We start from the raw sequence: 27,482 nt of genomic DNA on the forward strand, positions 1-27,482 counted from the left end.
TGTGGCTGCAGCACCAACCACCCAGGGACCATGGCTTTTAGCCGCATCCATAAACTGGACCCCCCGTCCCGAGGCGTCTTCAGGAGAGCGGCGGTCATGCTCTGCTCCCTCCTCTGCTCTCTCTTCCTCCTGCGCTGCCTCGTCGACACCACCACCGACACCGTCTCCCCTTCGCCGGTCAGAGCCTCCGGGGGTCGGTGCGCGGAGCTTTTCGAGGACCTGCGGTCACTGAGGAGTAAGAGGCTCGTCCACGAGTGGAGCGCCGCCGGGTCGGAGTTGACGGGCTACGGGCGAGCCGCGCAGCCGCCTCCTCCGGCCGCCACGGCGGATGAGGAGTCTGTCATCCTGCCGCCTCCGGATTTAGTTTCCTCCGGTAGAGTGTCGCCGAGGTTCGCAGGTAAACTCAGTCCGCTCGGCGAGGGGAGCAAGAAGCTGCCGCAGGCGCTCATCATCGGGGTGAAGAAAGGAGGCACCCGGGCTCTGCTGGAGTTCCTGCGGGTTCATCCTGACATCAGAGCCGTGGGAGCCGAGCCGCACTTCTTCGACCGCAACTATGACAACGGACTGGAGTGGTACAGGTAAATATTTAAATTACGTGTTTATATATTAAATTAAATGTCTACTTTCTATGTATATATTAAAGTCCATATCAAAATGGGGTTAAAAGTATAAAATACATTAATGTTCCTCATCTCTGTTGTCATTAGGGCATTAAATTGCCACGATGATTGATGGTGTTTTCCTAAAAGTTCATAACTTGAAGCCAATCACTGATAACGTTTGGACTCCACAACCCAGAAATCTTTATTTAACATCTCAACCATGAGAGAAGTGGCCTAATTGCTGCTCGAAGAGGCTCCGCGGACAGTCTGCTGATTTATTACCTTACATTAAGTCTTGCTTTCATTAGATGTTATCAGGTGGCTCATTTTGTTGCACATTTTAGGGTTGACTGCCCTCAAGTTGCTGTATTTAATTTTTTTTTTTTGGGGTCGGGGCCACAGTGGAGTCTCACTGCTTGATTAGTCTGAGAATTAAAAGACAAGGATGAAACCAAGAGGATTTTTACAGGTTTCAAACAAGTTGTAATTTACATTTTCTCTTGTAGAGAATTTAGTGCATCTACCTTAAAACAAGAATCCATGTGTGTGTTTTTTTATTTACATTCTGAATGTGACTTTACCCTACATGAATTACTGTCTGTTTCTAATAATATATATATATATTTAAGTTAAATAAATCCCAAATTAACCTCTAAATTAACAGACATTTTACTGAACTGAATAAGCTTTTTTTCTTTTTTACCACTTCAGAGAGTGTTTTCTTAAATGCACTTCGATGGTTGACTGATTTTAGTTTCTGTCAGAAGTTTCAGTCAAAAGTTTCAGCGTCACACACAAACTTCTAGAGAAAGTGCACATTTACACGCCGTCAGACTCTCCCTGTCCTCGCCGGCGAGAGTGTGCTCCTCCGCTCGACTTGGGTTTTGTGATTGATTTCATCTGTCACCCTGACTGTGTGAGTGAGCATTGTGTTCACATTTCCACAGGCCAGTGGGGAATAATGGCTCTCCCTCTCAGTAGTTCTCTGTCTAATGGGGCATTGCCGACATTGCAGCTCTGTTATTAAGAAGGATTAGGGCCATAATGAAAGGTTACCTGAATGTCTCAGGAGGTATAATTCACCTTCTGATTGAGTTAACACTGCACACAGCGCCCACTAAAAGCCTGGAGACAAAACTTTTACTCTCGCTCACCGACAACTCGCTTCAAACCGCCGCGACTCTCCCCCTTCTTCTTCCCCCACCACCCCCCCCCCCCCACACAACATCCTGGCTCTCTCCCATCTCCCACTCACACACCTCCCTCTTTGTGCTTCTCTGAGTGAACATTCTCTTTTAACCATCACTCTTTCACACCCTTCTGTTTACCTATTCATCCATTGTGAGGTTTTATATCCATGAGGGTCCCATCCATCCCGAGGAGTTGCCAAGATTCTCCGGAATTTGGACCGTGCCTCCAAGGACGGACCTCGGTGCCGCTTCGCCTTAATGCTGTCCATTTAAAACAGAAGGACCTCTGGATTAAAAAAGAGGAATAAATAACTGTTAAAAAACGGCGTCGCCCTCCCCCTTTCTGCAGGAGTTCATCTTGTCACCTATCCTCAACGACGCCTGAGAGTCTTCCTCTTGATAGCTTTTGTGTGTTTTTGGAAGCTGCCGATTGAATCACGTCCATTTGAAGTCATTGTCCTTGAGAACATGAATCAGTGTGTTTTTGTGCGCTCAAGGAGAGCTTGTCAACACCAGGAAATCCATCCGACTGCGATGCTAAATGCGGTCAAAAATGGATACAACCTTGGTTTTTTGGAGGCTGCGTCAACTGTCCTTAGAGCACGACACATTACAGGTCACAAAACAAATAAAAAATAAGAATATAAATAAAAAGAACACTCTGTACAACACAGTGGCAGATTCCCCGTGACGAATCACTGTGTCTAATTTGCTTGAATTATGCAATTCCTTTCATTAACAACAGTGAATACTTAAAACACACAAGCTTCCGTCTCTGGAGATTCTTTGTTTATTGTTGCGGCTGATATGTGTGTCCTCAGCATGAATCACTTGTCTCTGTCCCTATGGGAATGTGTGGAACATACTTTTTTGCACCTCTAAGCTCTTAATGTGACGTGGCAACGGCTCGTACCATCTTTTCCAGCTCCCTCCGAATTATACCCGTCTGGCTTGTTATGGGAATTTCCATCAACTGCCTCTGTCGAGCACTCGGAGCTCTCTAATTCAGGGCGAAGGATGAAAGTTGCTGTTTTGACAGCATGGCTGTCAGAGCGTGAAACATTACATTTAGGCACTTGTAAAACTTTAGACGATTCATTTTTCCAGTATTTTAGATGGCAGTTTTTGTTCCTCAGTAATCATGCAAAAGATATTACATTCTGCAAATTAACTTGCATAGAATTTTAAATAGTACATTGTATTTTATGCATCTTTTGTGCAGAGACATATTTCACTTGTGCAAAATCAGGCCTTTTGTTAAACGGGAAACTAACACCAGTCAGTCAGTCAGTGTTTCACTGCACATTTCTTAGCAGTGTATCTGTATGATCACACACAACCTGTTGAGCTTTTGTTGTGGAAATGGACACTCGGCGTGAACAAGGAGGTCAAGCACAAACACTGTCGACTAAAGCGGAGGGCCATGCCAAATACTAGCTCGCGATTATGTTTTAGGCCTACTTGGGTTACTGAACACCCAGTTTTCACATGTCTAGACCCAGCCGCCGCCGCAGGTCCCGTTTGATGTCTGCAGACCGGTTAGATCAGGCTTCACCAGATCCCTTAATGGGTTAATTACCCTTCCAAAAAAACAAAAAAAAAAACATGTGTGAGCCAGTAAAGACGAGGACAATGTGCTTCAACTCCACCACACGCATATTTATCTTGACGCAGGATGCAGGAATACACACATTCATTTATAAACACACACACACCCTCAACTAGACTTATATTTGCCATACAGACACACTCTCAGCTGAGGCAGGCCAAATAAAATTAAATAATATAAAATAAATCACATTACATTCTTTTTTGGCCTCATTTAAAAAGAAAGTTCTGTAATGGCAATAAAAATAAAGGGCCTCAATCATACAGTAAAAGCAGCAACCCAGTGGGGACTTGTGTCAGAATGGTGTATTCATGTGCTTTGCAGTGCTTCACATGTAGATACACGTAACAAATCAAACATTTTCAGGCTTGTTTTTAATTTTTAGGGATTGCCATTTTCCTACATGAGCCTACCGAGTCAGTAGTGTTGACATAAGTCACATTTGTCAAGTGCAAGTTGCAGAATTCCCAGCATTTACAATAAGGTCCAAACGTTTTTCCAACAGTGGGTGTCAATTAAATGGGTATCCAATTTTAAACTCTGGCCTTGTTTTCAACAACTTTGGAAGTCCAGTGGAAAGCATGACACAACTCCAAATGGGAGAGGCCAGATATTAATTGTTGAAAAAAAAAGAAGCAAAAAGATGATACTTCTCAGTCAGCATTTTTATATAATAAGAAAGTTGTTGCACCAGTCACTATATACTGCACATCTGAACCTAGACCTGTACTATAAATCTGTGTTTGTGTAGTACTTCTGGTGGACAGTGCAGCTCTAGATGTAATCTGACATGGGAATACGGGAATGACCTGTTCCTCAGATATTTATATTTACTAGCTCCCTTGCACCTCTCTATCTATCTATCTAAACTAATCTAATCTAAAATATCTGAATATTTGTATTAATACTAGTGAAACACTCTTGGAACATCCTGGAATGTTTTATTTATCCTTTGTACAAACCCCTAAAATGTATCGCCATGGTCTCTTTATTGAATCTTTGAAAGAGCTATTTGTTTTAGAACTTCTCCATCACACAGTTGAGATTTTAAAAACAGATTTAACTAATTTCCCCTGTTTGATTTATTCGTGCTTTGCCGCAATGATGGAAAATATGAAGCAGTAATGAAATATACTTAAAGGTCCCTTGAAATGGCTTTGGACAGTAAGAGATTTTAATTTAATTCAACATGGAAGCGAGCGTTCCTTTTCTATTGAAAGGAGAATCCAAGCATAGGAAACCTGATGTACCTTCAAGTTTCAACTTTGTACTCTTAAATGTATGAAAGAGCTTTTACAGAATTGGGAACAGAGCATCTTAGGGAATACAGCTTTTCAGGAGTATAACTACATGTGTTGACACGGGGGCAGGTTTTGCGGAAGGCAGGTGGAGTGGAGAGGACTGGCGGAGGTGGAAGGGTCACGGTTAGGGTCGTAAAGGGCACACACACAGCGGACGTAACATGAGCACCGGAGACCTCCTGAGCACGAGCTCTGAGCTGCCTTTGGATTGTGAAAGTGATTATCGTGAGGTATAATTGTAAAACTGGGAAGGCCACCTCCTGCTGAAGGCATGCAAACCACTAACGGCTGTAATCCCCCCCGTCCTCACCAACTCCTTGACCTCCGCCACCCCCTCCAACATCTTTGCGTGCTCTCAGCAGCTGACCCAAGGAGGCCCCATGTCGGGGAGGTAGATCGAAGCAAGGGAGCGCTCCACAGTAGTGCCTGTCAGCAGCTGTCCTCTGGCATCCTGGGAATCTGCCCCCCTGATGGTTGGGTGAGGACAGGCAGCAGGTGCAGGGTGCTCTGTAGACACCACCTGGATCTCCACCAGATGCTCACACCTGATGTATTCACCTGACACACCTAAAATAAGAGCTGTTTGTTGTCTTCATTACAGCTTTGGCAAGATGAAGGGGAGCCTTGTGCTGTAGCTACGTTCGTACAAATACTTCAAGTGTCACGGATCAGGAACTCCAGGAGCTTTGATGAACACGCGAAGAAACCGAGTGTGATTGATCACGGTCAGTAGAGTCATATCGAGGCCTGCCACAGAATGTGCCACCCTCAGAGTTCACAGTGCCAACAGATGGTAGTGTAACATTAAAGTAAGATTTGCTCTTGGGTTCCCCCCACAGTTGGTTGAGCAGTATTGTTTCATGCAACTTTCATAAAATGTATGTTGACAAGCCAACGATGAAGCAGGACTCTTCAGACCAGGTATAGAGTAGCCTTTGCTAAAGCATTTTATACAAATATGACATTGTTTTGTCTTTCAATATATTAATTAATTAAAACTAACCCTGAAGAATATGACAAAATAATGATAGTGCCATAGTTTGCTTTTTCTACCCGGCTTATAGGAACTATTGCTCATTGTATGCACGTTGTTTGAATGGGATGACTTCAATAACACCACCCAAGCTCAAACACACTAGATACAGATGACTAGCAAACTGTTTGCACTTACTAGTCCACCAGGACTAGGTCGCCCTTGGTCAAGTATCCCTCTACTAGTGGAGTGAAATGGAACGCCAGCAAGTGAACGCTGGACCAATGTTCTCCCTTGTCGAGCCTCTAATTCTATCACTCTCCTCTTCGGTAACCCTCTTTGTGTTCTTGTGCTGCCTCTGCCATGACATCCACTCAGTGAGTTGCTCCACCTGTGCGATGCAGACCTGCTCAGGCTTTGACAGACGTGCCATTCACCCCTTTTATAAGTTGATGTGCCATCAAAATATTCTTGGAGCAATTATTTTGAAGGTTGAAATCCTACATTGTTTAGCCTTAAGATCAGGTTACGCTGTTTCTAGGTTTCAGTTGTTTGTTCACTTTTAGTTTTCTGTGTACACTTAGTCAGCAACCTGCTTGTCGTATCTCGTATCTCGGGCCCTTTCAGCTCAGCAGCTGTTGGCACTTTCGAGGTATTGGCCCCCACATTATGAAGCATTTATTCTTGGATTCAAATTTCAAAAGGAGGAATTGAGGTCACTTTTTTTTTATTGTCCTTGACGATGTAGTAATACATTATTCTGGAAAACTACAACGCACTGTAATCATTTCAAACATACAGTTGTGTCGGAAGTTGAGATGTTTGACCTTTTCAAAACATTGAGTTTCACCCCAGCAGCTCAGTGGTCTCTTTCCAGGAGATAACCTGAACAGCTTAGTTTAGTGGTTTCCAAGCAATGCCCATGAACCTCAGCAGTTTATTTTCCTTGAACCTTGTGGAAACCTGCCAGGTAATATTTTCTAATATCACAGCAGTTGTTGTGCCTTCAGGCACTTTACAAGCAGTATGACTGAAATGGAAGAAAAGAAAGAATCATGTTTGCAATTTTCTCCATGTGCCATATTTCTATTCATCCATGTTTCATTCCTTTCTTCTTGGCAGACTGAGGTTGATGGAAGTTAAGTGTTATCCCTCAACAAACAAAGAGAGACTGTAACCCTATCATTTGGCAAGGGAGAGTCGAGGGGCTTTAGACCAAACTGTTTCAGCTCTCTTCCTAGGAGCGAACTAAACAAACCGCAAAACAACCGCCAGAAGTCATGCATATCAAGACTTTCAGGATTTACCAGAGTGCCTTAGGATTTCAGAATTATGCAGCCAAACCCATGTTATTTGGGCACAGAAGGGCTTGGTAAATGATGCATGGATGGAGCATATATGTGTTACAGCCCTCAGTGGTGTGGATTGGCAGGGTAAACCAATGCCTCAGAATGATGGATCTCTCTTTCCCATCTTACAGGCAACAGCTTTATCACAGGATAGGGAGCCCTATGCATTTTCCAACAGAGAGAGAAAGACAGACAGACAGAAAGCGAGGGAGAACCAGAACTGTGGAAAGCCTGGGAACCAATAAAAAGAAGGAAGCCCTTTCCTCTTGGGTCCTCCATTTTCCGTCCCAACTATAGTGTTTTCTGTACCACATATTTACTTTTTTTTCTGGCACACATCTCATTCCAATATTTCAAGTCCCTGTAAAATTAAAAAAACATTTAGTCATTTACTACTCAAGGAAGCCGGCGGTCCATCTTTCTAGCCTTTAACTTCCGGTAACTGAGCAGGAAACTCATTTCAAGAATCTTTACTCTCTTTACTGTGCAAACATAGAAGTTTTTCCCCTTTTCCTTTTCTGCACATGTGCTTAAAGGCACGGGGCTGTGACACACTTGCCATGCGTCCAATCTGCAGCTGCCTGTGTGGTGATACGATGGCGGCACCAAACATCCTATTTCTGTCGCTCCAAAAAGGGCTCGTCCGGTGCCAGTCGCCTTGGCAGAGTCGGCCCTGCAGATATGGGTAGAGGCGATGCCACACAGCACCTCAGGCACAACCTTTGTCTGTATCCATGCAAAATACAGAATTACACTGTAGCTAAGCTTCAGGTGCAGGTGTGTGTGTGTTTGTGTGTGTGTGTCTCTGTCCAAAATGAGGGATTGGCATTTGCTGGCAAGGCTGACAAAGAGGCTAACACATTACTTCCATTTAGATGTTATTCCCCAGCTTTCAGCACTTCCACTGTATTCTGCATATGCCTACGAGGTGTTGAACAAAGAGTTGTGTGGCAGCGACGAGTGAAATAAAACATGTTGAAGATTAGGGTCTGGCAGTACTGTACACCCCGACCAGAAATCCTGCACAATTTTAAAACAGCTAATAATGGAGGTGGTGAATGGAGAGAAAATGATAGAGTGGCATTTAATCTGCCCTGAGAGCTATTTCATTCAAATAAAAAGCACCGTGGATCCACCGCATGTGTTGTTTTTGAAAAGCGACCTGGTTTCTACAAGTAGAAAAGCAGCTGCCCAAACAAACGTTGTGTACAGAGTGTTGTGTTTTAAGACAGGTGGCACGGCACAAAAGCGCCCTTCTATTGTGTGCTATAGCGGTTTAAGCCATTTCTCTTACAAACTGTCAATTCATATTCTACAGATTTACACTCACAGTTTCTCTTTCATAAAGTCAAACAAGCGTCATTACCCCAGCTGCTCTGTTTTTAATTTTCACTCTCATTTCATTCATTTGGAGGAAAAGATGGTGCAAAGCTTTTACTAACTACCAGCGAATGCCAGGCTGCTTGATTAAAGAGAGGAATGTGTTCGAAAATGAGTTTGCCACCCCAGACTCGTTTATTGATAGATGGAGTGCAACAGCACAGTCTACGTCTTTTTGCATAAAGATGGAAGAGGGTGATAAAGGGTCCGTGTAGCATGGAGGATGTGATTGATATGCCCACAGAGGAGTGCAGGGAAGCCACCCAGTAATTCAATTAATCTTAACCTGAACACTAGTAATTGCTACTGTAACCAGGTCCGACTGTACATTAGACATGAGGGAAATTGCTGTCACAGGAACACGTCTGGCTAATAGAAGCAGGAAGGAACATCCTCCATGCTCTGGAGTTGCACAAAGGGGCTTCTGCTCCTTCACTTTTCTCCTGTTCTTAAAGATTAGTATTTGCATGTTAATGAGAGCCTCACTGGAGAGACGTACAGACACACTAAAACATTCAAACTATTTGAATAATTCCATATTTTGCCTTTCTGCTATGGGTTACATCCCATTTGTACGCAATGTAACAATTGCAATAAAGTGTTATATGTGTTTGCTCATCAAATAAAGTCAGATCTGCACATTCTCAGCTTCACATGATGCCTTTGTGCATCAAAGGAACACATACATATCTTCATTGGCTTTATTGATCCTACCCGGTCATTGTTTTTTTTGCTCTTTTGTGTCTCTGAAGCCGATAACAAATGTTTCCAGATTGTCAGAAATCCTTTGAACACACCCTGGGATATTGATCCTATTGTTTCCTGTAAGCGCACATTGTCGGTTTTTAAGGTGTGGACCTGAAGAGACAGGAAGACCATATTTGTTTCTGAGCCGATATTATGTTTTCTCTGGAAATCAGACACCACGTGAACTTAAGAAAATACATTTAAGTGTATCTTAATCTTGACTCAAATCCTTTGAATTTGAGTTGGATCACCAAATACAGATCCAGTGCAAAGGTTTAAAAAAAAAAATTGACCCCCGTATATCTACCTTTTTGTTTGATTTCTGCAACATTTCAGACATTTTTATTTATGCAGTTGGCTTGTTCTGGGTCAGCCACAGCCAGTTTGGAGGGTGTAGGGTGTATCAACATTGTGGAGCCTGTGGGACTTGACATGAGCCCAAGTCATTTTAACCGTTAAACATGTGGTGGGGGCTGCGGCTCATTATATCATTATGTTGTCAGGGCGATTGTTAATTCTGACATTGTTGATTCACACAGTCACATCACCAGTAGGAGGAGGGAGCTGGTAATTTAACCAGTCATCGGCGGTGGACGCGCGAACATGCTACAACTTTGAACGTCGGCTGTATCCGCAGCTCCCTCCTCCGCCACACCCCCGTCAATTATTAATCCGGCCAATTAGCATGGCTGCATTATTCACCAGGAAACTGTGATCACATCATTAACAAAGCTGCCTTGCCTCATTGTGGCTCTCCCAGGCGGCACTCCCACAGTCTGTTCACCCGGCGTACACATTTGACCACCAAATTCTGTTTCCAGCACATTCATGTAGTGCCTCATTATCATTCCCCCCCCCCCCCCCCCCCCTCCGTTTTTACTTTTTCCAGTTGTTGCACACTTAGAATACGCTTGGCACGGTAATACTTAAATCATGTACACCCTTTTTAAAAGGAAGAAAAACCACTGTAAGATCGTTCATAATTCCATTTAATGGTTGTTAGTCCTGGGTAGAGTTTTTTTTTAATGTAGTACTATTACAGTGTCAATTTCATGAACAGAAACTATCATGAAACCATAGTAACAAATATAAGTAACATAATAAATAAAGTAGTTTGCAGTGATACAAATGATGGACCTGATGAAATCAATCACAAATTAAAAACAAAGTATTACTTGCATCCTCTTTTACAACAAAAAAAATGTTCAATGCAACTACAGTCTCACTAAAATCAAACGAGTACACAAGCTTAAGTGAAGTAACATTATCAAGGACCGTAACTGTGGTGCTAACATTAACACATCCCTTATTTTTTATTTGCCTCATGTTTATAGGCTTTTCATAGGTGTAAGTGCAGGATCAATGTAGTCCATCAACCACCTTGGTCTGCATCAGCAAGAACCAGTGTTCAGGCCTTTTTGCCTCGCACTAAACCCAGACAGTGAAGGCTGCACTTAGACAACACAGGTTCTGGACCACGGTGCTGTTCTGCAGAGGACAGTGCAGTGCAGGTAGCAGAGCAGCTGTTAATAAACCCAGAGCTGGTGAATGACAACTGTATTCATGGAGGAGAGCGAGTCTATAAACGGATATAAACGGCGCCAGTTACTACAAAAACCCAGAACAACAAATGATAAATAATTAGGTTTAAAATGCATTATATTGTTATGGATTGAAACTACAAAACTAAGTGTAAAATTAATTAAAAGTTGCCTGAAACAAACAAATTTTTTTTCTCTATAAATGAGAATAGAAAAAAAAAAACCTCTGAATCTTTAGCTCTGAGGAGGAAGTTATTTTTTCTGGCCTCCCACCATTTCCCAGAGCCAGCGATTGCTTGTCACTGGGATTTATGGAGAACAGAATCACTTCCTGTTTTCCCTGTGTTTACCGGACACGCAGGCGGGCGGCCGTGCATTTGATAAAAAGCGATTTATTTTCATTTGCTTATCTGCCTAATTGATGTCCCCCAGGCCATCCTGACGACCCTAATTTCATTATACAAACAATCCAGAGAAGTTTGATTAACACAAATGAGAGTTCAAGGCCCCCACCGGTTTTAAATGCTGTTCCTACACATTTAAAGTCACGTTTTCTCCACCGACTCTGTCTGGCTCAGCCCTCGTACGACAGTCGTTAATACTAACTCCCTATCACAACAGACAGTGGCAAGGGGGAAAAAAAAAGAAGAAGTAATTATTACTCCATTAATCACAGTCCAATGTTGTTGTGCCGTTACTTTCATTACCGAACTGCCTCCTGTGAGATTTATGCATTCAAAATGTCAGAATGCACGTTTTGTTTTAATCATCGCGCCGCGATTTAACACGTACCTCATACCCTTACCGGGCTGTGGCTCACTAGAACGAGAAGCCAATACGTGGCTGATTTAAAATCTTTACTTTCAACTTGATTCTCATTATGGCCGCTGAGATGCAACCGCATTGATTTTGTTGTTTGGGATTCACAACGAGCATTGATTTATGGCCCTTCTGAGACAAGTGTGTGTAATTAGGCTCATATTGTCGAGGGGTTCGCCCCACTATCGCCTCAGCTATAGTGGTCCTCATCGATGATGCTGTATATTGTTTTGCCCCAATAAATGTTGTGCGTGCGCTAATGGAGAGAGACACACGCACTCGTACATGGCTGTCTTGGGCACGTCTGTTTCTGAAATACCATTTATTACATCATATTATTTTCCACTCAGCATCAGCAGCAGCAGCAGTGAATATTCTCTTTCACCGCCCTTATGTTTCATTTCTCTTTCTTGTATCCAACTGGCTTTTAAACAGGGTCGGTTCTGGCAAAGCATAAAGCCGGCACGAGGGATTTCCCCCCTCACCCACAAAGCTTTTACTTCTGGCAATTGAGTGCCAGTGAGTGTTTCTCGCTCTCTCTGATGAACCCTTGGATGCACATTACAGCAGAAATGGCCCTTTAGAAGAGCTCTTTTGAGCCTCTCGGTGAATGTACCATCACACACACACACACACACATTTTCAAGAGGCCACGCAATAATAAACACGCTGCAACATACAGTATAACACACTTTTGCAGAAATAAATACTCGCACACTGATACATTTTTACCTACACACATATACAGTACAGTTGCTCACTGGAGCGCACACTTTCATATAGGACTGATTCAACCCTATGCTACACTTTTCGCCATTTGTTCTGTATTGCATTACAGGCCCATAATGTAAATGCAAATGTGATTGAAAGAAGTTCATAATAGCCTCCGTTTGACTGCCAGGAATACGAATGGACTGAATATGCATTTCGTTTTGCTTTGCTTCGTGTTCTCTTGAATGATTGTACACACCCAGCCCCTCCTCGCCATTGTCTTTACACTCTATTTATTTATTTTGTAATTGTGATTTGGACAGACCACATTTATTTCATGCCACACCCCCTCCCCCCCCCCCCGAACCTTCCGTATGTGAGCTACATTCGTCTTTCAAGCCTGGCAGTGTTTGACTCGGCGACGGCGCAAATACCCAGCCATTATCTCTCTGTGGAGTACTCCCTCAATGTTAATGTGTTTTTAGGGCGATTAAATCAGTGTGAAATATTGAAAAATAACCCCCTGATTGATAATGTGTGTCCCCTCCCCCCCTTGAACACATCGTTTGCCGTGTTCACGGCAGTGCTCGCTTTCCATGCGACCGCCAGGCGCCGGTGTAATAATCAGATGGGTCATGGCGAGAATTAGAACATTCGTTATTAGAGCGAGGTGGTAAAGGAGGCTACGTAGGCCCTGCCTCTATAATGGTGTAGATAAATACAGCACAGACCTGCTCGTAAAGGAATGAAGTGCAACATCCCTCATGGAGATAAATGTTAATCTATAGCTGTCTAAGTGTAAGAGCCTTTTTAGTCAGTCTCCTGGCTCAGCTCCAAGGCTTAACCATTTGAGCACCGACGCTAAAGTAATGAAATGAATTATAAGTTCTGCAGGAAGATACGTTGTCTTTACCCCATCACCTGGGATTGGAGTTTAACAATATAGCAATTCTTCTCTGGCATTAGTACTTAGTTTTTTTATTTTTTTGTATTCGTATTGCTATGAGAAAAACACAATCTCTGTGTGGTTCATTGGTTTTTCAGTGTTGTAAGTCACTGTAGACTGCAGTCAGCGCATTCACTGTTGTGACTACGCAAAGAAAACATCCATCCATCCATTATCTACCACTTTATCCTCGTCGTGGGAGGGGGGGGGGTACACCCTGGACAGTTCGCAACAACCATTCACTCTCACAGCTACGGTCAATTTAGAGTGACCAATTCACCTAATCCCCATATTGCATGTTTTTGGACTGTGGGAGGAAGCCGGAGAACCCGGAGAAAACCCCCCCACACACGGAGAACATGCAAACTCCTTGCAGAAAGGCCCTTGTTCTAACCAGGGCTTGAAGTTGTTCCAACTGGGGCTCGAACTCAGGAACCCGGGTCTTCTTGCTGCAAAGGCGAGAGCGCTAACCACTACTCCAACCGTGGGCCTGCAAAGAAAACAATTTGATTCATAATTAAAATAAGATTTGGGCAGGAGTTCCTGAGTGCAAAGCCAGTGAAGAATCATCACCTTGCCCGCCACCTTGCTTTCCCAGCAATTCTTACTGGAATGCTCAGTGCACGATGTGCCAAACAACGTGTCAGTGTCTGTGCTTTTTGAGGTAATGGAAAGCAATCGTGGGATTGAGCAACTTCATCATCAGCTGTGCCTGAGTCAGTGTTTTTCGTGTGTTGCTGTCAACAGAAGTGTTTCATCCACTAAATTGGAGCACACCTGGCCTTTTCAAGGGAGTTTGCACTCAAGTTGGCTTATTGTGCCCTAAACACACAATGATTAATTATGAGACTTAGTACGGCCCTCTAGAACTATGCAGCTGGCACCGCGACTTTGCATCTGCTGTAAAGCAAACAAGTGGATTTGGACATATGCTGAATGCTGAATACAGATATACAAACCCGATCTGATCAGTTGTGTCAAACTCAGGCTCCGTTTTCATCACAGTGTTCTTTTTCTTTAGCAGGGAGAAAGAAGAAACCTTCACTCCACTATATGCATGGCCCTAACCTCAACAATGAGGCTTTGCCCTGTAATTACTTTCTATTTCTAAAACCATCCGTCTCTGCTCACGGAGAGCTGACAGTCTTGAAACATTAGCACGTTGTCAGTGGCTCGTCAGAAGCTGCAGTTGGACATTACACTTCACATTCTCATCGCGTCCCGGATGGGGCAACCTTACTACAGTCCTCAGAGGGAGAGGAGGTGTTTTTCCTGTTATGCGACCACTTTAACGCGATGGGGCCTCCTCCTGTTGAATTCTGGGTCACAACCCACCCCTAGGCGATCGCTGAACCTGCTTTATCGCCTCCTGTGCCTCATGTGACACTCCACAGTGGGTAAGTCTACACGTTTTCATTTAAGCGACAACCTGTTCTCCATTGGCACCGCGTACAATCACCATGAGCCCTGTGCAAGTGGTGCAGAGACATCACCTGTTTGTTATGCATTCGGCCCTGCTGCCTCAACTCGGAATGAGCTACACGAAGTTCCATTTTCCTTGGGCTATTTATGTAATAGATAATGCAAGGGACGCAAAATGGAAATCACACATTCGACCATGTCTTTAATCCCAGCTCCTCTCTGGCTGCCATCCAGAATTGCATACATTTTCATCTAGAAACTTGTTATTACCAAACTCTCGACGTTTAAGGTGAAGCAAGGAACTCCGATCAAATATTTAAAGCTCTTATGTGTGAGTAAGCGAACATAATCTTCGTCTGCCTATGTCTGTTGCTCCGTGGCATGAGGATCGAGGAGGGAAAACAGAAAAAAAAACCTTGTGTGAGCCCGTTTGTAATGAGTTTATGTCAAAGGGGGGGCGATAAGAGGGAGCATTCATACATGCTAATCTCTGCTTCTTCTGTGGTGGCAGGATGGTGCGGCGGGTGCGAGCTCGCTGGTGTGCTCTCGCTGTGTCTTGGCACAGAGATGAGGGAAGCGATGCGACGGTGCCAGGCGCTTTGTATTCTGAGCTTGGGAGTGGAAGGATGGAGCGAGCTGGAGCAGGAGGGTGGTGGGGGTGGGGGGGATAAAATGAAATGGGGAGGGAAAGGTGGCACACTGAGAGGAAGAGAGCTTGGAGACAGTGTTATCACTTTTCTCGCTCCCCCGATACTGCCGTCTGCTTGATGCCTGACACTTAACCCCCAGCATTCTCTGCTCTGCCCTCTCTCACTATCTCACAGTGTCTTTCCATTTCCCCTTTCTCTCTCTCTCTCTCTATCCCTCTTTCCCAGTCTAAACAGAAACTTCAGCAGGTTTCATATGTGTTGCATCTGCGCAGCACTGTATTGCTATCTTGTTAACTTTTTTTTTTTTTTTTTTCCCCGAAGCGACGTAAGCTTAGACTCTTGACTCCGTGTGTGCGCCTAAAACTGTTTAAAGTTAGCTGTCAAATATTTTGGCTTTCATTACGTTACAGCTATCGGGTTTCACGTGGAAATTACGTGTGTTACCGACTCCTGCCCTCTGCTGCCTGCGCAGGCCATGAAACAAAGTACTGTATGAGTGTATAAACTTGTAATGCAATTTGGCGCAAAAATAAAAAAAAGCCACACTGGCTCTCCGCGGCGAGGTAGTTCACGGCGTCTGAGTGTAAAATAGAACGATGCTCTGAGTTCACAGTGAAACAGTCTGCCAGTCACATGTACTCTGATCAGCCCTGTTGGCTAAGATACTACCTGACTAATTTTGGCTTCTCTATATGCTTGCATTTGAACAAAACAATGACTCCTTTTCAGAAGTTGTTCTATTTTAGAAAATCCCAAGCGGGTTCACAGTCAGAGCTCTCAGAAGTGTGCCAGCAAAACTCAGACTTTCAACCTGTCAAGTTTTTTTTCTGTTGTTTTTTAATTGTATGTGTGGTGCAGTACTGTGTGATTTGAAAAGCAGTTGTAATATTATCAGCGCAATCTGTGTCGTCTGCGTTTGAGATGGAAATATTATGGGAGATTAAAGCAGACGCGCACAGGATGCACATGACACCCTCTCTGCAAGCTTTTCATCTTGTGTAAATGTGCACTGCTGTGGTTCAAACGGAGTAGTATAGTAACAATGACACACACACACACTGCCACACCCAGCTCTTCTTCATTCCTTAAGCCTTTTTTTGCTCCTAACTCTAAACCTGATCTCTCACTTTCTAATGCTTTCTACAGGTAAACTGGTAATAAATACCACAAAAACCAAGAGTGAAATTATGTTATAATGAATACTTCAGTTGCATCCCATAGGATCCTGGACAGATTTCACTAGTGCATCGCTGGGTTTGGTCTTTTACATGCACAGCATTTGCAGAATTGTCTTTGCACCAGTGAAGAGCCTCCTCATGTGCTCCTCCATCCCTCCCTCCCTCCCTCCCTCCCTCTCTTCCTGTACAGTGGGCAAACCATGACCCTGTTGTCAGTCACTTTTACAGGAGCTCTCCACTGGATGTTAATCAACTGTTCTGGTGAAACACAAACCCATGGCGAGTATCAGCGCCGCCGCGTCTTTCATAGCGTAATGGAAAACAGCTGCAAGTAGAAGCTGCTCGGGGGTTAAAAGCGGCTGTAAGAAGTGCAGATTGCTCACGTGCTGCACTACAGTTTGTCATCATCACCAGTGTATGTGATTTTTATGAGAGGATAATGGAGCAACACTTGATAAGAATGTACAATATGCTGCATTTATAATATTGCAAATTGGAGCTCTTTGTGTGACACCCTCTTGAGTCTACAAACTTTTTTTATCATACTGATAAATATAAGAACACCATTAAACACAAGAATGTGTTTAACATGCTGCATTTTTGGTAAACTTATAAGTGCATTAAAGGAGAGCTTAGGGTTAAAATTGTGCAGAATGATCCTCTGATGTTTACATTTTGCTTTATTTCATGCCATATGTTTTAACACAGATAAAATGATCAGAAGAAAAGCTGTTAAAAAAAAAAAGATCCTGGGGTCGTTGGTCAAATCAATATTACTGCTCTGAAGAGGCGAACTGTGCGTTCGAGTCTGATTCTGCAGCGAAAGAAACTGGGAAAAGGATTGTTTTTTTGCCAAGCCATCATTTTATAGCTGTGTTTGTAGTATGATCAGAAACTGGGCTTATGCTAACAGGATTTAGCCGTATTTTTTAAGTCATAAGCTAAGCTTTTATTTCTTTTATCGAGCTCTTAACGTTTCAGGGCAGTAGGAGCGATGGAAGCGCACTCACAGGATGTTTACGAACAAATTTAGCCTTGTAACGGAACCTCTTTTTTTTAGTGACGATCTATCTGGCATATTTTTTGCACGCGGAAATGTTTATATTGAATGTTTTAGCAGCTTGAAAATCACCATGGTGATGATGGTCCCAAAGACAAAAGCCCCCCCTCGCCTTTTGTCATGGGTAATTATTGCAGAGCAGTGCCTCAAAGCTTTCCATTTGGCTGTGGAAGAAAAAGAAATTCACATTTAATTTTGCTCTCATGCATTTGAGACAGGGATTTTTTTTTTTTTGCTCTATTCAAATCGGGCTTGAATGTAGAATTTAAATAACCATTGAAATCGTTTCAATTCGAGGCAAGTGGTCTTCTCTGATTTTCAATCCACTATAGAGAAAGGATAAGGAAAGCTGTCGAGAGACGACTTTAATGAAGCAGCCGTCACTGTAAAAGTGAACATTCAAGAGACACAATACCTTGAAAATTAGCTTTGGTATTAAGACAAAGTTAGAGGTCTCTTATCTCCCATGAGCTGATGAGACCTTTTAAAAAAGACTGACTTGGCAGAAAGAGAAATTGCATGAGCCGTTGCTAAAGCTGATCCCGCTGAAGAGTCGGGCTCCACATGCTCGGTCTCGCACTTCATGTAACTCTGAACAAGTGGGTCAGAGAAGTATGAAAAAGTAATATGGGCTCTGTGTCTGAGAAGCCACTCATGGATTAACCACGTGCACCACATATGATGGCATAAGATAGAACACAGAGCTCCTTTTTTTGGGTTATTTTTAGTGGTTAGGTTTTGACTTTACAGTCATTTGTTTCAATGGAACATGAATCACTAATTGCAAAATGTAGCCGCTTTCAGGTGGCGTGGGTATGCCAGACTCTCCAGGCAATCATCATCATCATAACTCGGTTCTGCATCTCGGGCGCACTCGGACACAGGCTTTTTACTCGGCTTACTCGCACTACATTTTGCGGCCGACGCTGAAATGCACCCATGTGGTTGCACGTTGGTGTAATTGCACCTATCCAGAAGAAAATCAAGGTATAAAGGCTCTACAGCAGACTTGTGACAGATTATAATTCAATTGCTAAAACCACCAAGAAGAGTTTTTTTTTTTTAATTCAACCAGTCGCCAACAATTTTACAGATGTTGAAGTCTTTAGCGGAGTGATATAAAAATGTGCTGCTTTAGCCTGTATGATCATCCTATATAGATTTATTACCAAATAATTCATGTAAAATCACTTCATACAGTGTTTGCGTTAGCCGATTCGGAGAGGAAGACATCAAAACATTAACATATGCACAGAGCATGTAGAGTCGGCTGACATTTGGTGCAGAAAACAAGCTTTGTGTTCTGACTCCAGAGATGGACTCACCACGTTCTTCAATGCTCTACAATGAAATCCAGCACAGACAGTCCTGGTCTGCAGAGGATGAAGAAGCCCACTGACTTTTTCTGTGCCTGTGAAGTTGACATTTGCAGTTTTTGAATGAAATGGGTCATCCGTTATTGGATTCCACTCATTTCTAGCGGAAAACAAGCCTTACAAGATCAGGGCTGTCGACCCCGGAGTCCTCAGAATGAGAAGGTCCAAGCGGAGTCACAGGTGTTGCGAGAAAGACTTATTGCTTCATGGCACTGAAACACACCCTATAGTCGGGTATCGGCTACAGGATCGAGGCAGCGGCGGCATTATTTAAGATGTCCGTTACCGCAGAGCTGGCGTAGAAGAAGCAGAGAAAACCGTTGTTGGAGGAAACGAGGGAGAGGAAACGGCTATATGACGGAGCGAGTGGCCATGCACGGCCAAACATCGGACCGGCTTTTTTTGAATGGCGAGAAGCATGGAAAATTGATGCCAACCAGCATGGACATGGCTCCACGACTTGTGTTCACCAGCTCCGTTGAAAACAAATGCACAACAGTGAGGATAAAGTGGTGGATGATGATGGAAATGGTGTCCTATGTAACTGTAGTCTTGCAAAGTTCCGGTTTAAGTAACCGAGATCAGATCTGAGTGGTTCTTGCATGAATTTTCCTACTTTGGGCTGCAGTTATAAATAGGATATTTCAGCATGTTTGTGTTTCTTATTTCTTATTTTGCTCTCTGTCCTTCGTCACCGTCACCCAGACTTCCTATCAGACCCGATTGAAGGTCTGGCTCTAGAGGTGAGTCAACCTCTGCTACTTGATGCATAAAAGGCTTCAGATGGCTTCAGTGACTGTCATGCATGCTTCTTTTTTTTTTTTTTTTTTTTTACTGCCCTCACTCACCCTCACTACCACAGTAAGCGAGGGTGAATTATTCACAAGCAAGTTGCCATAAAGATAAAGCTTATTTTTCCTCCCCTTATGCAATCAACCAGGGACTTGCACCAAGGAAAAAAACCCCAGAAAGATTCTGTTAAAAACACGTCTGATAAATTTATAAGAACATCCTGCAAAACCTACTCTATGAATGATTTAGTAAATTGCATAGCGGTTGTTATGTAGGGGAAAAAAAGAGAGGTGCAGTGTTAAGGCGGGTGTCCAGTAGGAGGATTTATTTATACTAGATTTTATGTAAAATGTGTGTGGGGGGGTTTTCAACAGTATTCGACACAGTACTCCATTTATAATGAAATTAACCCAGGAACAAATCACACAGGTCTGATTATTATTTCTTTCCAGACATTATTTATGATGTCTGTAATATTTGAGTGCATATGAATGTGTGTGTGTGTGAAATGTGGCCAGACTTTTAACTTGGAGAAATTGCAGTGGCAACGAGCCAGGACAATTTTTTTTTTTAAAACCTTGTGTTTGAGACCATTTAGATGATTTTAACAGCTATTCGCCCGCCTCAATCTTAAATCACATGAAAATCGCGACGAACGCAGCGCTGTGAGACTTCCTCTGTAGTCTACACTTGTGTTTTTTTAAATAATTTCTCTATTCCGTTTCCCCTCTCCACCTCAACTTAAGGGAGGACAGCAGACGTTACCCTCCTTATAACATCACCAGGAACTTAACATAGTTTTCTGAATACACTGGGGTCTAAATTGAAACTATGCTTCCATCTTTCAGCTTGGGTTTTTCAGCTCTCCTCCCACACACAGCCACCACATGCTCTTGGCACTAATTCCCATTCTTGCCCTAATGTAACACATACCAAATCATCAATCTCGCTCGCAATTTTCCATTTTTTTTTTTTAAAAAGCGGATGTTTAAAAAACATTTTTCATCCACAGTGACAGTGTTATCTTGTTTGTCCCCAGTGTCATGCAGGGTTTCCTAGTCGCTCTTTATCGAAAGCTTGTCATTTCCCAGAGGTAAACAGTGGACCCTGTCCTCCCATGCTGTTTTCCAAGAATAGACAACTCTCTTATCTCGTAATTGTATGTCCCTCAAAATTGCTTCCTACCCCCTACAGTTCCCATATTCTGCTCCAGTTTCACTCGGTTTCCAGGAGCCCACCCTGGATATTCCCTTCCGCAAGACCAAAGTTTCTTTTGATTCACGATCAAGATAATTATTAGATTCTGTATTCTTAACAAAGCATGACTCCCAACTATTTCAACGTAATTCCTTCATCTTCATCAAACCAAAGGCTTTTGATCAAGATGGGAGGAAATCAATGTGAACAAAACTTAAAACAAGGACCAAGGCTGTATTAAAACCATGTGAGAGACCCAGGATTTATGATGTGCACACCTTTTTCCCAAGGAAAATAAAAATACAATTTCACAACTCCCATGGTCCACCTTCTGGCACAGTGATTGTCCCTCATACGAGTCGATATGCCGACAACAGAAAACGCAACATAAATGGTTTTGTTTCGGGAACAATTCAGACATCACTAATCCCGCACAGCCATGCTTGAGGTGTAGTAAACTGTCTGGTCGGATGGAGGATTTAGAGCTTTATAGTGCAGGTGTGCAGGCAAAGGTGACACAGTGCATGAGAGTTATAAATCCATTGGAGGGAGAGAGAAAAAAAAAAAGGTTAGGTGGGCTGATCCTGGAGGATTGAGACAGTTGGGGTCGTATAAAAGACGATAATCTAGATTGGAAACATCTGTAGTTACTAAATCTTAAAACGTGGTATCGCTAAAAAAAAATCTTCAGCATCGGTTTTGGCCACCTTGCACCACATTGTTGTTAGGAAATTAGTGTCCAATAAATCTGAGCTTCTGCTGTGAGGAAGACACCCCTTATCATCCGTGTGTGTTAAAGCTGCAGCACGAGGACGATGAGGATTAGTGGGGAACTTTGTGGTTGTGTTTCTGGCATATTCAGCCAAAGGTGGGCAGTGCTATCAGATTTTTCCCCACTCCTCACCTCAGGTGAGCCTGTGCACAACTCTAGGTCCATATTCTAAAAAGTTACACACTAGAGTATATATATTCATGCTTCTGTTGGAAAGCCAGAGTCAATTGCAGCAGCAATCACACACACTGAGATCAAACACTTCCTCTTGTGTTCCCCATCAGTGCTGCCAGTGAGTGCAGCCTGCGCGGTAGATAAAGGGTTGTTGCTGCTGCACAGTGTAGTCGGAGCAGTAAAGCTCTTGAGTTTAGAGGAATGGGCTCACCCCCTCGCTGCACAAGACTCTCCACTACTCTAAATCAACCCCCCCCCCCAACCCCACCCCGCCTCCTGTCTCTCTGACCTCCGCTAGCATCCACTGACCTGGAAAATATCTGGTGAGTCCAAGCCACCAAGACTGGCGCTGGCCCTCGCTTAGCCGACAAACGGCAGAAATATTGAGCCAATTACAAGATTATTATCTGGTGGTAGGGGCAGGGGAATGCTGTGGGTGTGTATTTATGCCTGCCAGGCCTCCCTGCAGGAGGAGGAGGAGAAATGAATCAAAGCCTTGTGGAGGGGGGGGGGGGAAGTGGACAGAACTCATGCCCACTTGCCGCTATGTCTTTACAACTCCTGTCAATTGGCAGACTTTGGCACAGGTCCAAGGCGTCCTCTAAAAGGTCCAGGATAACACGAGGAAACGGGCCCTTTTCAGGAGCTTGATCGCTTGTTAGCGTTTTTTACTCCTCCCTAATTCATATGTCATGCTGTCAAATTATGGCTGCGCCCCTATTTGCAGTAAATAAGCCTGGCACATTCATACATTTATGGCTTTAATATAACAAACAGACGTGAGTCACAGCCTGCATGCGAAGGCCCTGAGCACGGTTGGCTTTGCGAGTGAATTTTTGTCCAGCGGGGAAGACGGAAGAAGTGGCGCATTGGGCTCGTATTTCAACGTAGTTGCTTTATAGACGAGGCTACAAAGGATGCATTATGATGTATTGCACTTAACTGTGTACATTGGAAATGACTTTTTTTATTAGGGAATACACTGAATGAGTCTTGGCATCTCTTGCCTGCTAGTTAGTTCCATATGAGAGGAATGACACTCACAGCATGTGTTGTGTTTTGTCATGTACACAAGCTCTTTGCGATGTTTTTAGTCATACATATATTTTAGTTAGTTTTTTTTTTTTTGCAGTACTTAAATGCATACCAGAGCATGGACTATGATTTAAAGTTAGGCCAAGGTTCATGTGCTGCGTTTCTTATTTCGGTTTGGGGTCTGCGTCTTGTTTCGTGAGTGGGTCCTGCTGCCTGTGTTTCATGCATGAGTGTGCTTAGGGAGTCGTATTTTAGCAGCACGATGAAGACATCAAAGCCAAATCTGAAAACCACAGTAAATCTCAAGCACTTGGACGGTTTGTCATCTGTTACATCACCTACTCTGCCAATAAAGTTTCATTAGAAAGCACTGAACACTTTTGTGGTAGAATGGAAAGAAATACCTCTGGGTAGTTCACTTACTTTAAAACCAAGCCTTTCTTGTTCTTTTGCCCAACTGAAACTTTAACTGAAGTTTTTTAGACGACACAGTAGACGGTTACACTTAACAACTTTTTTTTTTTTTACAGGTGTTGGGGAAAGCCTTGCACATCAATGTAACCTGAAGCAGCGTTTGTTAGGTTTGTTGGTGCAGTGTTTGAAAGAAATGAGCCTAAAAACTTCCAGTGAAGACTTCCAATATTTGCTTGAAACTGTCAGTCCAACATTTCATCTACTACTTCCAGTAAAAACAGTACATTTCTGACCAATATTTTTGTTGTTCTTGTCAAAATACCGTCTGTAATGTCGGTTAAGTACAATGTGTGGAATAAAAAGAATATCTGCACTGCCGCATTAAATTAAATTTGATCATGTTATGAATCTGTCTAATGTTAATGTTGAGTTGAGATGAGTACTTATATCGTCAACAATTAACTTTTTAATGCACATTTAACCGTTCAACCAGTCTTCTTCAAATGACTGCACTGAAAGCCATTCTCCCAGCAACTATAAACATTTACATCAGCCTGAATACATGAGTGTTTTATGACTACCATACTTGGACTTTCCAACATTCCCATCTTCATGTCTCACACAATAGTAAGGAAGCGTCACCCCCACCACCACACGCCAATCAATAATTAGTCTCTGTGTTCTTTTTTTTATTGACTGAGCATTATAGCCATTGCCTGCCTTCCCTCCCTTATGACTTTGGGTTTATTGCCATTATCCTGTATAGCCTCATCCTCGACTCGTGGGGTGATGAGGCAGCGCTAATGTGAGAGGAAAGGAAAAGCCTTGTCCTCAGCTGTGGTGTAGGTCACAGATACCGGGAGAACTTGCTGGGTCAGGTCATGGTCAATGTCGCCAGCGTATGTCAAGACATCGGTGCGCCCCCGTGTTGCTGCTCTTGCTCTTATCGACCACTTCCTGTGCGTCCACCTCCCCCCTTGTGCTGACCCCTGTGATCTGTGATCTGTACCACACAGAGAAAATCCACTCAAGCTACTCAGCCACATAAAGTGGATGTGTTTTGACACTGGCCTGGAGGTATTGACTGATGGCTTTTAGATCAGTTTCACCCCCGTATGCTGAGCTCAAACCCGGCAGCTGTTTCAAATCCAGGAACAGCCACGCGGAAAACTGGCAACGATACTTTTGCCCCTGTTATTGTGACTCTGACTTTGGTTTTTTGTTTGATTGTCACAATGTCAATCCCAAATATTTTGCAAGGATCACTGATCAGTTCCATATACTGTATGTTGCAAAGCCAAATATTTTTTCATTTAATCAGCATTGCCTGAGAGGAGACTGTTCTCGCATAAACAGCAATTCTGACTCTTATCCATTATGAATTATCCAGCAAAGTAAAAGTAATGCGGAGTTGTTAAAGAGCCATGAAGTCCACAGAAGGAGACAGTCTGGGGGTTTTAAATGGGTCAAGAAAATGTCAGATTATAGAGCAAGATGTTTTCTTTAAACCAACTATACTGTTCCAAAGGAGTTGTGCCTGATTTTAACCCAACGTTGATCATAGCAGAGTCAGATCAGTTTAATTTGTCTCATGTCTTGTTCTCAAAGAACAGCTTGCACACCCTTACCTTACCCACAACCCTAACCCTGCACAACCCTAACACAATGGATGGAAGTTGTTTCACATTGGCCGAAGAAAAAGAAAAGCCCACTCACTGGAACCAGCCGTCACATTTTGTCACAACAGCTGGTGTCTTTTTTAAACGTGCACTTGTGTTTGTTTGTAAAGCTTTGGCCTCATCATGCCTCTCACTGTGTCTGTTAAACGGAGCATGGTTGTTTACCAGCGCTTTTGCAAGGCGGAAAAAACTGTGCCCATCACATCAGACAAAGACACGCGTCGGTAGGCGCCGAAGCCGCACTGTGATCGCACGTGCCGCTGTTTGACACTGAACGATTCTGAACAACACACACACACCCGATGTCTTCAGCGCCCTCGGGTCCAGTTTTTTTAAATTTCACACGACCTCTCTTCCTTCAGGTAGGTCTGTCACAGGCAGCGGACCACCCTGGGAGGAGCTGGGGCCACTTTGTCAGAGCCAGTGCTCGCTTTAAACCGCAACGGCCAAGCAGATGAATAATTGACGCCTGCATTCTGTACTTTGGTGAATTTTAAAGCTGCATTCTGTAGAGGCTCTAAATGGCAGGGGGTGGGGGGGGGGGCATTCATCGTTAATCATTCATGAGCTGCTTTTACCCGCTTTGCTTAGAGTCACTGTCCTGGAGGCGGGTGAGCGGAGTGGAAAGTGGAGCAAGAGGATAGGGAGTAGAGGGGTGGCGTGGCCGAATGGATTAGTTTGTTTCCCCCATCCTTTTTTTTTTTGAGTTTATGGTAAAAAAAGGATTCAGGCAGAGTTGGGTTCTGGTAAATTCCTTTTTGCCCTTCCAGGTTCTAACCTCAGGGTCTGCGTAGTTGAACGCTTCTGTTTAAAATATGATTTTCATCACTAGTATTACACATTTAGAGATGAGCTAATATGATAGTCAGTATTGGTACAGGACCGAGTCAAAATCACCAGGATATGGGATAAATAAAAATGTAAACATGAGGACTGAATCTACTCGAACACTTGGCCCGGCGCGGGAAAAAGAGGGTTTCGAGAGTGATGTGGTCGACTTGTTTTTCATGCGCTATGCAAATGGCGAGTCAAGCTAAAGACGGATCATGATAAGGCTGCTAATTATGATCAGATGTCATGTTTTCAACCCGTCGCAAAGCAAAATGTTAAGTTAAAAATATATTTTCTATAGTCCAATATGGATATATAGATAGATCTAAAGTGGAAAATAGGTTATAAAAATGACATCATATGCTATCAAAATTGACCTAAAACTAATAGTTGAGACCTCGGGAAAACATTTACTGATTTTCTAATCAACTTCCACTCTTATGGAGTTCATTTTGCAACCAATGAAGTTGCCCCCTAGTGGCTATTCCATATATTCTCATTTCCTTGTTGGCATCAGAATGGCCGTGGAAGACTATGTCCATATATGTTCTATGTGTTTCCAATTTGTAGCCAAAAGGCAAAAGCACAGGAAGGTGATCAAGTATGCTGAGAGAGGCTTTCGGCTCAAGTATCAATATTTAATAGCTATCACTACCTTAGTGATAGTGATGGGTATGGAGATGGCTATTCTTCCTGTTGGTGCCATATGAGAGTGAAGAACACCCTCTTTTAAATGTACCCAGGGGATTCCCGCTCTTGATTTCACAAACCCTGTGGCCGCATTAAAGGAACACTTGACACAGCATCAGCAAGAATAATCTTTACATCCTGAGACGAGGCCGAGCATTGCGCTGTGCCAAAAAACTGCAAATCAACACTTGGTCACATAAAGATCAAATAAATACCCTGCTCCAAGCAGAGCCAGTTAACAGTGTTATTCTAGATTGATTCAATTTAGGGTTTTTGATGACTTTGCCCGAGTTCATCCACTTGTAATGTTTATCGTAATAAGAGAGGTTTTACAACTGTGTCAGTTGCTCGTTGGTAACGGAGTCAGAGGTGCAGCTCAAAACAAATATCTCATTTCCTTCTCATTTTTTTTTCTTCTGCAGAGAGCTGATGCCCAAGACCCTGGAGGGCCAGATCACCATGGAGAAAACACCCAGCTACTTTGTGACCAGAGAGGCTCCAGCCAGGATCTCCGCCATGTCTCGGGACACTAAGCTGATTGTGGTAGTGAGGGACCCGGTCACCAGAGCTATCTCAGACTACACACAGACGCTGTCTAAGAAGCCCGACATTCCCTCATTCGAGAGCCTCACCTTCAAAAACAGGACTACGGGGCTCATCGACACCTCGTGGAGCGCCATCCAGATCGGCATCTACGCCAAACACCTGGACAACTGGCTGCAGTATTTCCCCATGGACCAGATCCTGTTTGTGAGCGGCGAGCGTCTCATCAGCGACCCAGCGGGGGAGCTGGGCCGCGTGCAGGACTTCCTGGGGCTCAAGAGGATCATCACAGACAAACACTTTTATTTTAACCAGACCAAGGGTTTCCCGTGCCTCAAGAAGGCAGAGGGCAGCAGCAAGCCTCACTGCCTAGGAAAAACCAAAGGGAGGATCCATCCCAACATTGACCCAGAGGTGGTGCAGAGGCTGCGGGACTTCTACAGGCCGTTTAACATGAAGTTCTACCAGATGACAGGGCGTTTTTTTGGATGGGACGACTGA

At 43.5% G+C, this 27,482-nt stretch overlaps 1 protein-coding gene across 1 annotated transcript; it reads left to right on the forward strand.

Annotated features, from left to right (window-relative positions):
- LOC310939522 (heparan sulfate glucosamine 3-O-sulfotransferase 3A1-like) lies at nt 1-27,482 on the forward strand (the record flags this gene model as incomplete). The annotated part of the gene is made up of 2 exons (XM_083904290.1): nt 1-578; nt 26,861-27,482. Exons 1-2 carry the CDS (start codon nt 31-33, stop codon nt 27,480-27,482), a joined length of 1,170 nt encoding a protein of 389 aa, XP_083760416.1. The 5' UTR covers nt 1-30.

Source organism: Microchirus variegatus, assembly GCF_963457635.1.
Source record: "Microchirus variegatus genome assembly, chromosome: 17".
NCBI classification, from domain to species: domain Eukaryota; kingdom Metazoa; phylum Chordata; class Actinopteri; order Pleuronectiformes; family Soleidae; genus Microchirus; species Microchirus variegatus.